The sequence below is a fragment of the Nannospalax galili genome, unplaced genomic scaffold (genome assembly GCF_000622305.1).
Source record: "Nannospalax galili isolate Female #2095 unplaced genomic scaffold, S.galili_v1.0 scaffold664, whole genome shotgun sequence".
Taxonomy (NCBI): domain Eukaryota; kingdom Metazoa; phylum Chordata; class Mammalia; order Rodentia; family Spalacidae; genus Nannospalax; species Nannospalax galili.
In genome coordinates this window covers 6,411,157-6,426,086 of record NW_008354274.1, presented here as the reverse complement: position 1 = coordinate 6,426,086, position 14,930 = coordinate 6,411,157, and the positions used below count along the sequence as shown (strand labels likewise).

Genomic DNA, 14,930 nt, shown 5'->3' with positions numbered 1-14,930 from the left:
TCAGAGAACATTGTGGAAGAGAAGGTAGAAAGAATGTAAGAGCCAGAAGACAGTGAGAAAAGCATGACATCATGCAGCCATTGCCACCATGACTTCACTTGCAGACACTGGGCCTGGCATCAACAAAGCATGGATTAGAGAGGGACACAGTGGAGCATACTTAACCCTGGTGAACTGTTGGCTTCTTGTTGATTTCAGGGAGAGGCAGTCATTATGCCTTTAGGTGAACCTACCAGACTTCAGTGGATAGTGTAAACCCCATGGTCTTGTACAAACAGTGTGTGTGTGTGTGTGTGTGTGTGTGTGTGTGTTTGTGTGTGTGTGTGTGTGAAAGAGAGAGAGAGATTCAAGAAAATTAATGAACTTTATTACAAAATGTAAAAACATGTCCAACATACTTGCCCATTAGGGAAATACAATGTAAATTTCATTTGGATCAGTTTCGTTCAAGGAAGAGTATCTTTCTCCAAGGACAAAAAATGCTGTAGCTTGTTTTTAAGGATCAAAGGAGAAAACAAAACCTTATACACTGTTAGTGATAGTGGAATTTTAAAATTTATTGTGTGTGCCAAGTGTGGTTGCACATGCCTTTAGTCCCAGCACTCGGGAGGCAGAAGCAGGCAGATCTCTGAGTTCGCGGCCAGCCTGATCTCCATAGTGAATTCCAGGTCAGCTGGAGCTACAGGGAGACCATGTCTCAAAAAGACCAAAAAAAAAAAAAAGTTATTGTGTGTGTGCTGTGTGTTACTGTGGGTGAGCCTGTGCTACAGCATGCAAATTAGAGGTTGGGACAACTTTTGGGAATCAGTTCTGTCCCTCCATTTTGAGGTCTGTTTTCTGCTGCGCATACTCCAGGCTAGGCAGTCAGCAAACTTTGAGTGATTCTCCTGTCTCCATCTCCCATCTCTCTGTAAATGTGTTGGAAGTACAGATGTGAGTTTCTGTATCTACCTTTTTGGAGGATCATAGATCAGACTTTTGAGCAGCAAGAGTTCACTGATCCATCTCAGTGGCCTAGAATTAAAAAAAATTTTTTCTATTAATCCTTTTAGAGTTCATACAATGCATTCAGACCTCTTCCCTCGTCTCCTCTCATATCTACCTACCCCTAACACCATACCCTCCCACTTTGTGACCTCTATTATTATTTTTAAAGGCCTAAAAATCTAATTTATGCTCCTCAAATGATCTTGTTTGTGGGTCTATCCCCTAGAGCTTGGTCAACCCACCTGGTGTCATATCCTTTAAGACTGACTCCCTTTCTCTGCAGCTGTCAGTTGCCAGTAGTTACTCAGCTATTATGGGGCTTCATGCCTGCTTCCCCTTCCATGCTTTGTTTCTGTCTGGCATGGGCTGAGACTCCACAGTTTCTTATTTTCTACACATTGACTAGTTGTGGATCTTTTCCAGTTCCATCTGTTTGTGTGTATATAAAGTAAATTCATCTATAAAGAAGAAATAGTAAAGTTTTTTCCAGGCACATATAGAAGTATATAACATCAAATTAAGTTACTCAGCTTTACAATGACAAATATCATGTCTTCTGTCATTTAAGAGGTTACAGTGGGTATGAATATTTACATTGTATTTCATATACAATATAAAAATATCCCTCATTTTGTATAATTAATATGTATTGAAACTCACATGAAATTTTGTATTTGATTCTGTTTACACAAGAACATACCAATCTGCACAATTACACAATAGTTTCTTAGCATCTTAACTGTTATTTTAGAAAACATATCTAGAGATGGGATGAAAGAGATGTGTAAAACATAAGATTGAAGGAATATTGAGAGGAATCTGTCTTCTGTTTTGAGTGGAAGATAGTTCACATAAGAAAATAGAGGCTTTGCATGTTTTTCACTGTGACTAAACAAACTTAAACAGAGGAAACCTTTTCGTAACCTGTATTTCTGCATAGGAGAGAGGATCTTTGACAATGCCTGCATTATTTAGGTAGCTAGTGCAGAAAAATACCTTTAACACCTGAGCAGATGTGATTTAGGATGACATACTTAAAAGTGGATTATAACAAAGAAAAATGGCACTTAAAAACCAGTGTGCAGTGAGGTGGGAGTGGTGGTGCATGCCTTTAGTCTCAGCATTGAGAGACAGAGGCAGGTGGATCTCTGAGATTGAAGACAGCCTGGTCTATATAGTGAGTGTCAGCCAGCTGGGGCACTGCTGTATTTATTAGTGTAATTTGTTTTATTTATTCATAAATACTAATAAGTATACACTTATCATAACTATAATTCTAAACTTGCATAAGGAGAATATATTTCATTTATGGATGGTGATACCTTTAATATTTCAGGTGTTCATAAAGTGTGCTTCCCATGCGAGAGTGGCCTGGAAAATCAAGAGGGACATTTGTGGCGAGTAGGAATCACCAACAGTACTCTATCTAATGAAAATATGGTTGAAGTAGGTAAAACATTAATGTAAGCATAACCTGTATTTGAAATCTGAACATTTTGGGGACGTTAAGGAATATTTCCTCTGTAGTCAAACTCCTGGCAGAATGTATAGCTTGTTCCTAGTGAGCCTTATACAGTGCAGGCTTGTAAAGAACTTGATAATGTTAATGTAACTGAGAAACCCTTCTGGAGTCCTGAGCCTCTTAGTCTGCCTATCAAGATTTAAAGATCACAATGTTCTGTTTACTATATGTGACTAGGGATATATATCTATACAACACAAAGACAATGTTATTAAGACATACTTGAGAAAACTCTAGTAAATTCAGAGAATAATGGAAATCCTTTTGTTTCTATAGCAAGACTTGTCCAATTTAAGTAAACCATTGCATGAAGTGTATGTGATGTTCTATAAAAGTCTCATGTCAGTAAATGATAAAGTACATACCAGTAAAAGATATAAATGCATATTTTCCTGCAAAACTTTAAGAAATTATACCCTACTTAATATCAGTAAATACATGCTAGTAATAAGCCTCATGGATATAAGAACTTTTAACAAATTCTTTTGTCTCAAGGCAAAACGAAAGGTTGGACAGGAAATTCATCAAGATGCAAAATCCTCTGACTATAAAGCCTGTGCTCAAACACTTAACCAGAAGTTGCAGCAGAACAAGAATCACACATACCATACAAGTGTGAAACCATATGAATGGAAGGAATGTCTGAAAGCTTTCTATGATGAGTCAGTCCTCACTGAACCTCAGAGAAATCATACCAAAAAGAGGCTCTATGAATGTAATGAATGCAAGAAAGCGTTCTACCGCAAGCATTACCTCACTGTACATTGGAGAACTCATACAGGTGAGAGGCCCTATGAATGTAAAGTGTGCAAGAGAGGTTTCAATTACAAGTGCTCCCTCCTTATACATGAAAGGAATCACACAGGTAACAAGCCTTTTGAATGTGAAGAATGCAAGAAAGCTTTCTCCTCCAAGTCAGAACTTACTGCACATTATAGAATTCATACTGGTGAAAAGCCCTATGAATGTAAAGAATGTGGTAAAACTTTTAACTGCAAATCAACATTAACTCGACATCATAGAATCCATACAGGTGAGAGACCCTATGAATGTAAAGATTGCAGGAAGACTTTCTATTGCAAGTCATCCCTCACTGTGCATCAGAAAATTCATACAGGTGACAAGTCTTATAAATGTGAAGACTGCAAGAAGGCTTTCTATTCCAAGTCAGGACTCATTCGACATCAGAGAATGCATACAGGTGAGAAGCCCTATGAATGTAAAGAATGCAGCAAAACATTCTACTGCAAATCAAATTTAGTTACTCATCGTAGAATTCACACTGGTGAAAAACCCTATGGTTGTAAATATTGTGAGAAAGCTTTTTACCGAAAGTCACATCTAACAGTACATCAGAAAATTCATACGGGTGAGAAGCCTTATGAATGTGAAGATTGCAGGAAAACTTTCTCCCGCAAGTCGCATCTCACATCACATCAGAAAACACATACAGGCAAAAAGCCTTATGGATGTGAAGAATGTGGGAAAGCTTTCTACTCCAAGTCAGCACTCACTCGACATCAGAGAATTCATACAGGTGAGAAGCCCTATGAATGAAAAGATTGTAGGGAAGCATTCTACCTCAAGTCACAGTTAATTAGACATAATAGAATTCATACAGATAAGAAACCCTATGAATGTAAAGAATGCAAGAAAGCTTGCTACTCCAAGTCAGAACTTACTCAACACCAGAAACTTATACACATGAGAAGTCTTACTAATGTAACCAATGCATAAAAGCTTTTTCCTGCAAGGTAAACCACAGGCAACTTCAGAAACTTCATACAAGCAAAAAACCCTATGAGTGTAAAGAATATAGGAACATTTACTGCTAGAAGTCAAATTAGAGAAACAGGTGAAGAGCCGTGTAAATGGAAAGAATTCAGGACAGGTTCTTCTATAAATCAGTGGTCATTGACTGTTAAGGTACTCAGGTGAGAAATCCTAATATAAAGAATACAAGAAGGCTTACTGTGACTCAGTCCTCATGTGACTTCAGAGAATGCATGTAGGTGAGACTGAGAAGGTCAGAGAATACATGAAAGCTTTCTGTTGGAAGGGAGACCTTACTCAACATCAAAAGACTTACATAAGTTTTTAAAATATGTTCTTACAATTCTCTAATCAATGGCATCTTTAGTAACCACTCCCTTTTTTATCACTAGTTTTACTAATTCTCTTTTTTCTCTTGGTTAATTTGGCTGTTTTTCTGTCTTGCTCATCTTTTCAAAAAAAAAAAATCTTTTCATTGATTCTTTGTATTTTTTTTTTTCCATTTCTAGTTCCTTAATTTATGCTCTGACCATTATTTCTCCAATTCACTGCTTTTGAGTTTGGTTTGTTTCTGTTTTTCTAAGGCCTTTTTAATGGTGAATGTTATGCAGCTCTATACTGAAAAAAAATAGCAGCTTGGGTAGAAAGAAATACAAAGTGCATAGTTTGAAGAAGAAAAGCAGGAGTGGAGGGGGGTAAGAAGTTTAATGTTACAGCCAAGGCAGCCAAAGAAAATGTGTCCTGGAAGAGAGGATACATTGTTTCCCATTGTTAAGGAGATTAGAGCCATTTAGGAGAAGCCTCTGGCTTTGCACTTGATCAGTGGAAAGAATACTCTCAGGGTAAGACCCAACTTGTTTAAGGCCCAAGGAGTTTGCTGCCCCTAGAAAACTACAGCATACAAAAGCTGCTGATAATGTTCTGATAGGGCCAAGGTCCATCCCAAGTTGGCAGTGAAACTTAGTAGTGTTGGTCACATGGTGCTGGCTTTAGAGGCATGAAAAGAGTTAGTGGGTCATTGATTCTTCCATGTTTTCAGAAAGCCATTGAGGCCAAGCAGCATGCAGCAGGGAAATCACTCCATAAAGAAGGCCCTGGGAAGCCAAGAGGTCATAAGAGACTATTGCATGAAGCTGTGAAGCTCAAGCCTGGGTTATAGTAGAGACCCCAAGTAGGAGATGCCAGAACCATGAAACATCTGCAGGGAGTGGTACCAACCAAGGGAGAAATGTATGTTGCAGGCAGCAGAGCTGAAGGGACTGAGCCATCTAAGTCCTGTGGAACTAAAGTCCCAGACATAGGACATGGAGCCACAGGAGTCTGTGTTTGTCCTGGTGAATTCCAGTTTTAGTCTGGTAGTCTGTACTATGCCCCCATGCCTCCCTTTTGGAATTGGAATATGTATTCTTTGCCATGGTTTGTTGAAAGTATGTTATTTGCTCCTTGATTTTACAGGGGCTTACAATTAAGAAGGTAGTCTTGAGTCTCAGAAGAGACTTTGGACTTCTGAATACTGTTAAGACTATTAATTGAAGATTATGTGAAATTTTAAAATTGCACTAAATGCATTTTGCATTTTGATATGGCCATGAGCCTACGGGGCCCAGGGAGTGGAATGTGGTGGTTTCAGTGAGAATGTCCCCTATATGCTCCAAGTACTTGAACACTTTATCCCCAGTTGATGGCATTGTTTGGTTGAGATTTGGGGGTGTGGCCATGCTGGAGAAAATATGTCATGGGGGTGGGCTTTGACAATTAATATAAGTGCCTTGATCATAGTTATCTCAGCAACAGAAAAATAACCAGTACATCATTTATCATTCAGTAGTGTGTTGTTTAATCTCTTGAGTTTGTATACTTTCTCCAATTTCTCTTCTTGGTAATTTACCTTTATTCTATTGTGGTAAGGTACAATACAGAATGTAGCTTCAATTTTCTTTTGTTAGATGTTCCTTTGTGTCCTGGTATGTGATCTGTTTTGGAGAATGTTCCATGTACTGCTGAGAAGAATGTGTGTTTTGGTGCAATGTTATGTAGATGTCTCTAAGCTTCACTTGATTTATTATGTCATTTATCGCCAATGTTTCTGTGTTTATTTTTTGTCTGAAAAACCTGTTGAGAAAAGCAAAGTATTCAAGTTGCTCATTATAACTGTTGTAGTTGATCTAAGACTTTAGAACTGTTAGTGTTTGTTTTAAGAAATTCGGTGCACCTATGTTTGGTGTGTGTGTTTAGAATTATAATCTTGATTAGATTGTTTCCTTAATAAATATGAAGTGACATTCATTATCCCTTGAGTAGTCTTTTTGTCACATATTAGAATAGCTGCAACAGTTTATTTCCTCAATTGTTCATTAAATTGGAAAATCCAGGGATGCAAGCCAGAGTAAAAGATCCCCCCACTCTCCAGAAAAAGCCCAGGATCTGATGGATTCATTGCAGAATTCTGCCAGATCTTCAAAGAAATAATTCTAAAACTACCCAGATGAGTTCATACAATAGAAGGGGAAAGAATGCCCCCATACTCAATCCAATATTATCATAATTTCAATCCAATATTATCCTGATACCAAAACCATATCAAACACACACACACTCACACACTGCAGACCAATCTCTTTGATCTCAATAAAACACTGGAAAACTGAATTCAGTATCACATTAAAAAGACCATTCCTCATACCCAGGTTGACTTCATTCCCCAGATGCAAGGTTGGTTCGATATATGGAAATCAGTAAATGATTGTCACACCAGTAGACCCAAAGACAGAAATCACATGATTATCTCAATAGCTGCAGAAAAATCTTGTGATAAAATCCAGCATCCCTCATGGTAAATATCAAGGAGTGGGGAGGGATGGAGTGAGCACACCTCAACATAATGAAGGCTATATGTAACAAACCTACACCCAACATCATTTGAATGAGGAAAAATTCAAGGCATTCCTACAGAGATGAGGGACAAGTGTGTCCATTCTGTCCAGTCCTATTCAATATAGTGCTTGAAGTCTTAGCTGGAGCAGTGAGAAGAAATAAAGGGATTCAACTAGGAAAAGAAGTATCTCTGTGCAGATGGTATGATTCCCCATCAAAAAACAATAAACAATCCATTCACAGTAGCCACTGAAACAATCCAATACCTGGGTATAAACTTAACCTCAGAAACAAAAGACCTCTTCAACAAAACTTTGTAAGACACCAAAGAAATTCCGGAGACACTAGGAGACAGACTTCCTAGTGTTCATGGATTGGCAGAATTAATATGGTGAAAATGGCCATCCAAAAGCAAATAGTACACCAAAAAGCACTGTTCAGATTCAGTGAATTGCCAATCAAAGTTCCAGGGCCATTTTTCACATAAATAAGAAAAACAATCTTAAAATTTGTAAGGAAATGCAAAGGACCAATGATAGGGAAAGAATCCCACACAGAAGAATTCTGGAGGCATCAGAAATACTGATTTCACATTTTACTCCAGAGCCAAAGAAATAGCATGGTTCTGGCACAAAACCAGGGATCTCAGTCAGTAGAATACAGGACCCAGGTGTGAGTCCACTCATCGGCAGCTTTTGACAAAGATGCCAAAACTACACACTGGAGTAAAGGCAGCCTCCAGCAGGTCATGATTGGAAAACGACATGAGTATGTAGATCCTTACCTCTCCCTCTGCATAAAACTCAACTTCAAATGGATCAAGGACCTCAACATAAGACCTGATACCCTAAATCTGAATACCAGATTTAACCTTATTGGGAATGCCCCTAATGACTTAGATCCAGCTAGATTGTGTGTCTTAGTATTTATATCACCTAAAATAATGCCAGAGTTGATGATCAAACATTCAAAAGAACTCACTGAAAACAGTTTATTGAAACCAAAATAGTATATAGGTTTTTTTTTTTTTTACATTAAATGTAATTTCCCCCATTTATATCTTAGGTATGATGATTTATATATCACCCTCTTGTTTTCCATTTTAATGTGTATAAATGTATATGGTCATTGTAATAAAACTATTCTGTAAATATAGCTGGTAATTTATTGTTAAGTTGTTATGCAAACTGTTCTCATGACAATAGTGGCTATTTAAAACAGCCAGAAGTCACTCAGTACATTATACAACACCCACAAATGCACTGAGAGGCCTTGGCTCCAGACACACTCCTAGAAGACTCCATTCAAGCCACAGGAATTTCTACAGCTGTCATGGGCACTGCTACACTGGCAGTTTGTATTAAAGATGCTTCTTTGGTCACTGTGTAGCATATTGAGAGAATTTTCGTCTATGATGGTTGTCCTGTACACAACCCCAGTTATAGCAGATGAACTTTATACAGCTGTTCCTTCTCCTTTAAAGTGTCAGGTGAGAGAATTGCTCTTCCCTAGCTCATAGCATCCAGTGGCTGATGGATATAGAAATCTAAGCAGCACTCAAGCTGCTCAGATAAGTCCGGGGCTTACCCCTCCTGTGCTTAGGACCTCTTTTCAGCACTTCACCCAGTCAAGTTTTAGCCAAATAGCTTTATTGCCTACTTGTGATTGATACTGGGGAGAGGTTGAACTGAGTACACAATGAGCAAATGACCAGCTAGATTGTGGCTGAATAGCTCCATAGAGTGACTAGGAGGAGAGATTGCACAGATTCTTGAACACTGAGGAGCTGCTGAGTTAGAGACAGGTTGTGACCATCCAAGAGTTTGAAAGGCAAAAGACAGGAATTTTGAGACAGGTGTGCGAGACCCAGGAGCTAGAGGAGTTTTAAAGACTTGGTAACTCCAATTGCTGAGAAACTGTGTAGACTTGTCAGAGGTAAGGGCATCAAGTTCCAAAGCCCAAAGTTGTAACACTAAATGCTAAAATAAGGTCACTGGGACAAATAACCCAGTGCTATAAGCATTTGGCTCTGAAACCAAGACATAAACTTTTGATGTTAAGAATCTTATATGTGAGGCCAGGCATGGAGGTACACACATGCCTTTAATCCCAGCAGTAGGGAGGCAGAGGCCACTGGATCTCTCTTGAGTTTGAGGCCAGCCTGGTCTACATAGGTCTGTAGCAATTTCATGGGATTACAGAAGACCCTATCTTAAGGAAAAACACACACACACATACACGGAAGCCTGTGGTTTTGAAAACTATGAAGTAAAAGTTGACTTCATGCTCAGAAGTTTTAGCACAGAGGGAACTACACTTTCTGTGCCCCTAATGTCTATATGAATATAACAAAAGAACCTTCAACCAATTGGTTACTTTAGACTCATGGAATGTGATTTGTGTTACTATATAACTTCTAGGCCCTTCTGCCATGGACACATGGATATAGTCTTCCATGGTATATGATTTGGTACATGTTAATATCCTGTTATATCCGATTACTTTCCCTCAACTAAAATCCTGTGAGTTCTTATTGGGTACTCTTATTATGACCTTTTCTACTCATTGGGCATCTCTTGTATCCTACTGGAGTTATGTCATCAGCGGATAGTGGGATGTGCAGAGCACAAACTCCACTCAACACATTTTATTGCCTTCCACCCTAGGAGTACCTACTACTCAGGAACTATACAAGTATCCAACTGGATATACTTCTCTATATCACTGGGTAGAAATCGTACCTACTGTAAGCCAGAATTGCCAGAAGTGGGTGGTGGTCAAAGGTAATGTGTAGCCTGGTATTTAGAATCCCAATGGCTGCCTCAAATTTAGACCAGAACTCCTGATTCAGGACAAACTTATTTGCTTAACTGTGCACCATGTTGGAAGAACTAAGACTTTCAAGCATTTAGTATACCCTAATAGTATTGTTCAACTGAGATCTATACTATCAAGACAGGTTTTCAGTTGAAATGAGGCATGGCCTCTGCAACATGAACATACTTGTGCAGTGACTTTTGACTTTTCTTTCAAATATTAATGTAGCAAGTTTCATCTGGGTACTTAAATTTAAGGAATTTGTACCGAATTGCATGCCCAATGTATTCCTTCTCTATCCCCTCACAATACAAGTACTAGAAAATTTCAAATCCTGTGGCAAGGTTTTGTACAGAAATATTAACGAGGGTAATGTGGAGGCAAGGAGATGAGTAAAAATATATAGGAGGAAGAAAAATAAGACAGGAGGGAGTGGAGGACTGGGAGGTGGGGTACTGAGACAGTAAAATATGTTTATTTTCATTTAAAGTTTACAGAGAAATCCAGTGGTGTTTTTTCTGCAGTAACGAGAGATTTGCTTGTCTGTGGTTTGGCTTTAGGGTTTGGACACAAAGGAGGACCTGATAAGGGGATAAACTAATGTCAGCTTGCTCAGAATTGACTGATGAACTGGCAGAATTAGTTGTCTGGCTTCCATCATGTAGATTGAACCTAGCTGTGCTATGGATGTATAGTTAGCTTCTTTTAGGAAATCAGTCCAGTCATTCTTTAAGACGCTAGACCTTGCTCTTTTCCAGCTTTGCTACACCTCTAACAGTAGGAGGAATTGAGATCCTGTGTGACAGGTGTTCAAAAGGCATCTCAACCCAAGTCTCAATTAGAAATGGATTAGAAATTAGAAATGGATTATGTATTTGCTATTCTCCAAAAACACACCAAGACAGTTCATTACACAGACTGTTAATTGTTTTAACGTTGTAGTGGCTGTCTGTGGGAAGTATGTGAGGGACACATGGATTCCTAGTTCAGCCTCCATGACCACAGTTCAGCTTTCTGTGTGAAACATTATTTCATCTGCTCTCAAGGGATTTATTTGCACTGCCGTTAGGAATTTCCTCCTTGGGCAACCTCTTCTACAGTGGAAGAAGTACTCTTGTCTATGAACTCTCTTGGAGGAATCATTGTGTTTGGTAAAGGCTTAGGCATGACCTCAGCTACCAGACAGGCAGATATTTCGCTGTGGCCAACACAAAATGAAAAGCTAAACCATGTAGGTAGAGACATCTTCTCTCTCTCTACCTATGGCTAGGCCTGGATTGGTATAAGCACATACATCAACTGTTCAGGAATGCGGTGTAGGCTAGAAGTGGTGCTGGGGGAGGGGTTGCAGTGAACGCAACCAACACTATACTGTATCTTGTAGGAGGAATGGGGTTTCTCTCCTATGAGCTTGCGCAGGCTACTGATGATCTTTGGTCTCTGATTCTTCATCTGAAAACAGGAAAGATGATGAATCATCTGAGAGATCATTTCAATGTAGCAGTCAGTGTCAGGAAGCACTGTTGATGCCTGGATCCTCCTCAGAAAGGTGATGGATGGTAAGGGTCATGATAATGATAGAAAATTAGGAGCACAGTAGAGACTAAAGTAGATGTGGATCATACCACATTTCAAAGGACTGGAAGCATGCTTTGAGAACCCAGGCCGGGTAATGACCAAAGATGGTATGCTGAAGGAATCGGAAACAAGGACAAGTTATTGGGTGGTGCGAGGCATTTAAAATTCAACAACACAGTTTAACATGTGGCCTACATTAAAGGAGAAGGGTCTGTTTAAACAATGTTTCTGTGACACCATTGCTCTCATCTGCTAACCCAAGTGCATCCTCGTGACACATAAAGAAAAATAATAAGCATGTGAAACCAGAGAGTAGAAAATTATATGCAACAAAATAGAAATTGAATGAAAGGTTCTCTAGAGCTTGTGAGTCAAGAAACAGCAGAATGTCAAGCACAGATCAATAGCAATTATCAAATCTGAGAGAAATATCTTTTTAAACATTAAAAACTAATGAACAGAGCCTTAGTGAAGTGTAAAATGAATGAGTCTGTATAGGAGACAGGACCAAAAAGTGTAAAATACCTGCCAACAGCTTGACTATGTCCAAAATTGGTAGTATGCCTCTTTTTTAAATCCAAGTTAAGAGACTATCCAATAAGAACATACATTAAAAACCATATGTAAGTTCACCATACACAAAATGATAAATTCAAACTAAAGAGAATATTTGTAAAGCATCTAATTTTAAAAACACACATCTTAAACAGGGAATATAATATGCAAAAGAGATTCCATCATAAAAACAATACCAGCACCTCACTGGGAATACGTATCAAGTGTACAGAGAAACCACAAAACCACAGTGTTCTGTATTCAACAAGAGTTTTCAAAAATGAAGTGGAAAACATTAAATATAAGTTCTCTATGGCACACAACTGAGGCAATTAAAATTGCAAGTATGGAGGCTCAGTGGTTAAGAGCACTGGCTGCAGTTGCAGAGCACCCAGGTTTGGTTCCCAACACCCACATGGTGGCTAACAAGTTCCAGAGGATCTGATGCCCTCTTCTTTCCTCTGTGGGCTTTGCACAACATGTGTGTACTTACATACATGCAGGCAATACATTCATACATATAAAATGAAAATAAAATGTAAAATATTATTTATTTATTGGTCTTTTTGAGATGGGATCTCCTTGTAGCTCCACCTGCCTAGAACTCACTATGTAAACAGGATGGTAGAAGAGAACGTCACCAAATTAATGAAAGACATCCCCAAAAGAAAGAGCAAATTCAAATCAACAAAATCAGAGATGAAAGGGGAAATACAACATCAGACACCCAAAAGATCTAGAACATTATAAGGGAATACTTAAAAAACCTATACTCTATTAAATTTTAAAACTTAAAAGAAATGGATGGATATCTAAAACCATAGGAATGATTAAAGTTAAACCAAAAAGATCAACAGTTTAAACAGACCCATGACATATAAGGAAATCGAGGCTGTGCCCTCACCTTCCCTTTGCTTCCTGGGCTGCATGGCCTCTGGTGTCCTGGAGCCAGCACCTTTCCTGGGTAGGTACAGTGGCACCCACCATACCCTGACTCCCCCAGCCTCTTTCACCCTCCCAGCTCCCCTGCCACCTCTCTCCTCCTAGCGTGGGTACTGGCCCATTTCTTGTCTTGGCACCCCAGACCCCAGGACTCACCTCTCAGCCCAGAGCCACCACTGCTTCTTGATCCTTTCCTTCCAGACCAACCTAGTTCCTCCCTGTGATCCCCAGGAGCCCTCTGGGCCTGGTCCCGCCCTCACCTCCCTTTACTTCTCTGGGCTGCACAGCCTCCAGCCATCCTGGTGCCAGCATCTTTCCTAGTCCCCAGGAACCCTCTGGGCCTGGTCCTGCCCTCGCCTCCTTTTGCTTCCCCAGGATGTACAGCCTCTGGTGTCCTGGTGCCAGCACCTTTCCTGAGTAAGTCCAGCAGCACCCACCACATCTTGACTCCCCAAGCCTCATTCACCCTCCCGGCTCCCCTCATAGGCTGGATACTGGCCCATTTCTTGTCTTGGAGCTGCAGATTCCTGGACTGACCTCTAGGCCCAGAATCTCCACTGCTTCCTGATCCTTTGCATCCAGACCAACCCAGTTCCTCCCAGTAGTCCCCCAAGAGCACTCCAGACCTCTTTCCACCCCCACCTCCCTTTGCATCTCTGGGTGGCACAGCCATCGGCTTCCTCAGACCAGCATCTTTCCTAGGCCCTGCTCTTAGGCCAGCCCAGCCCCCAAATTCCTGAGGGCAGCATCTGTCCTGGAGAGATCCAGACCTTAGGAGAAAGCCTGATATCATCTGAGTCTCATCTCACTTGGGCCTCTGTGGGAACTCCTGAAGACAAAAACAATTAGGCCTAAAAGCAAAGAGAGAACCTGAAGCCTAGACGAACCAGCTTTTCATGCCCAACAAGTAAACCACAAAGGCACATAAAGTTTACAAAAAAAAGCGGATCTAAACTCAACAAAGGAAGGCTTGAGTCTCACACAAGAATCAGAAAAACTATGAAAGAAAAAATCACATGTCAAAGTCACAGAGAAAAAACATGAAAACCAAAATAGCATATCCCCACCAAATACCAATAGTCCTCTAGAGGAGTATAATGAGAACCCCATAGAGATAACACAGGACATGGAACTCAAAAGAATAATTACAAACATGGACATGGATTTCAAAAGAACAATTATAAACATGATAAAAGAATTCAGTGAATTTAAAGAACACACAAAGAAATCAAAGAACTGAAAGAAGAAAGGGACAATCTTCTGAACGAATTCAGAATAGAGTTAGAAATACTAAAGAATGATCAGGCTGAAAGGAAGGAAGTGAAATACTCAGCCAATTAGAAACGAAAGGAGAAAGCCTCACCAATAGCATGAATGAAATGGAAAACAGAATATCAAGACTGGAAGATAAAGTAGATGATTTAGACCATTCAAGCAAAGATTATGAAAAATTTAAGAAAACACGAGATTGAAATATGCAGGAACTGTGTGACATCAAAAAGACCAAACTTACAAACATAGACATACAGGAAGAAGAAGAATCTCAGAATAATGGTATGTACCAGATCTTCAACAGGGTAGAAGAAAATTTCCCAAAATTAAAGAAAGACATGCCCATATAAATACAAAGCAAAAGAGGCCCAGAAAAGAAACTCTGCATGGCATATCATAGTAAAAACTCTAAATGTTCAGAAAAAAAGAGAAAATCTGAAAGCTGCAAGAGAAAAACAAGTTATGCATAAAGAAAAGCCCATCAGAATTACAGCTGGCTTCTTAATGCAAAGATAAAAGGAAGAAGAGTCTGGAGCAAAGTATTCCATGTTCAACACGATCATAGATTCCATCCAAAAATACCTTAGTCAACAAAACTGTCATAGTCACA

The 14,930-nt window shown here is 39.5% G+C and overlaps 1 protein-coding gene across 8 annotated transcripts in view; it reads left to right on the top strand.

The window, feature by feature from the left end:
• LOC103748706 (zinc finger protein OZF-like) overlaps window positions 1-14,930 on the top strand; it is a 45,211-nt gene that overhangs the window by 20,272 nt on the left and 10,009 nt on the right. For 7 of the 8 annotated variants that reach the window (XR_003846834.1, XR_003846835.1, XR_003846830.1 and 4 more), the window contains exons 4-5: window positions 2,324-2,433; window positions 3,005-4,046. Coding sequence is in view for 2 of the 8 variants with exons in the window: in XM_008851457.3 (XP_008849679.3) it covers window positions 2,324-2,433; window positions 3,005-4,046 (1,152 nt within the window). In the remaining 6 variants the exon portion in view is untranslated. Of the gene's footprint in view, window positions 1-2,323; window positions 2,434-3,004; window positions 4,047-5,321; window positions 8,202-14,930 lie in introns of those variants that run through there. The other variant, XM_017802797.2, reaches the window with a different exon arrangement.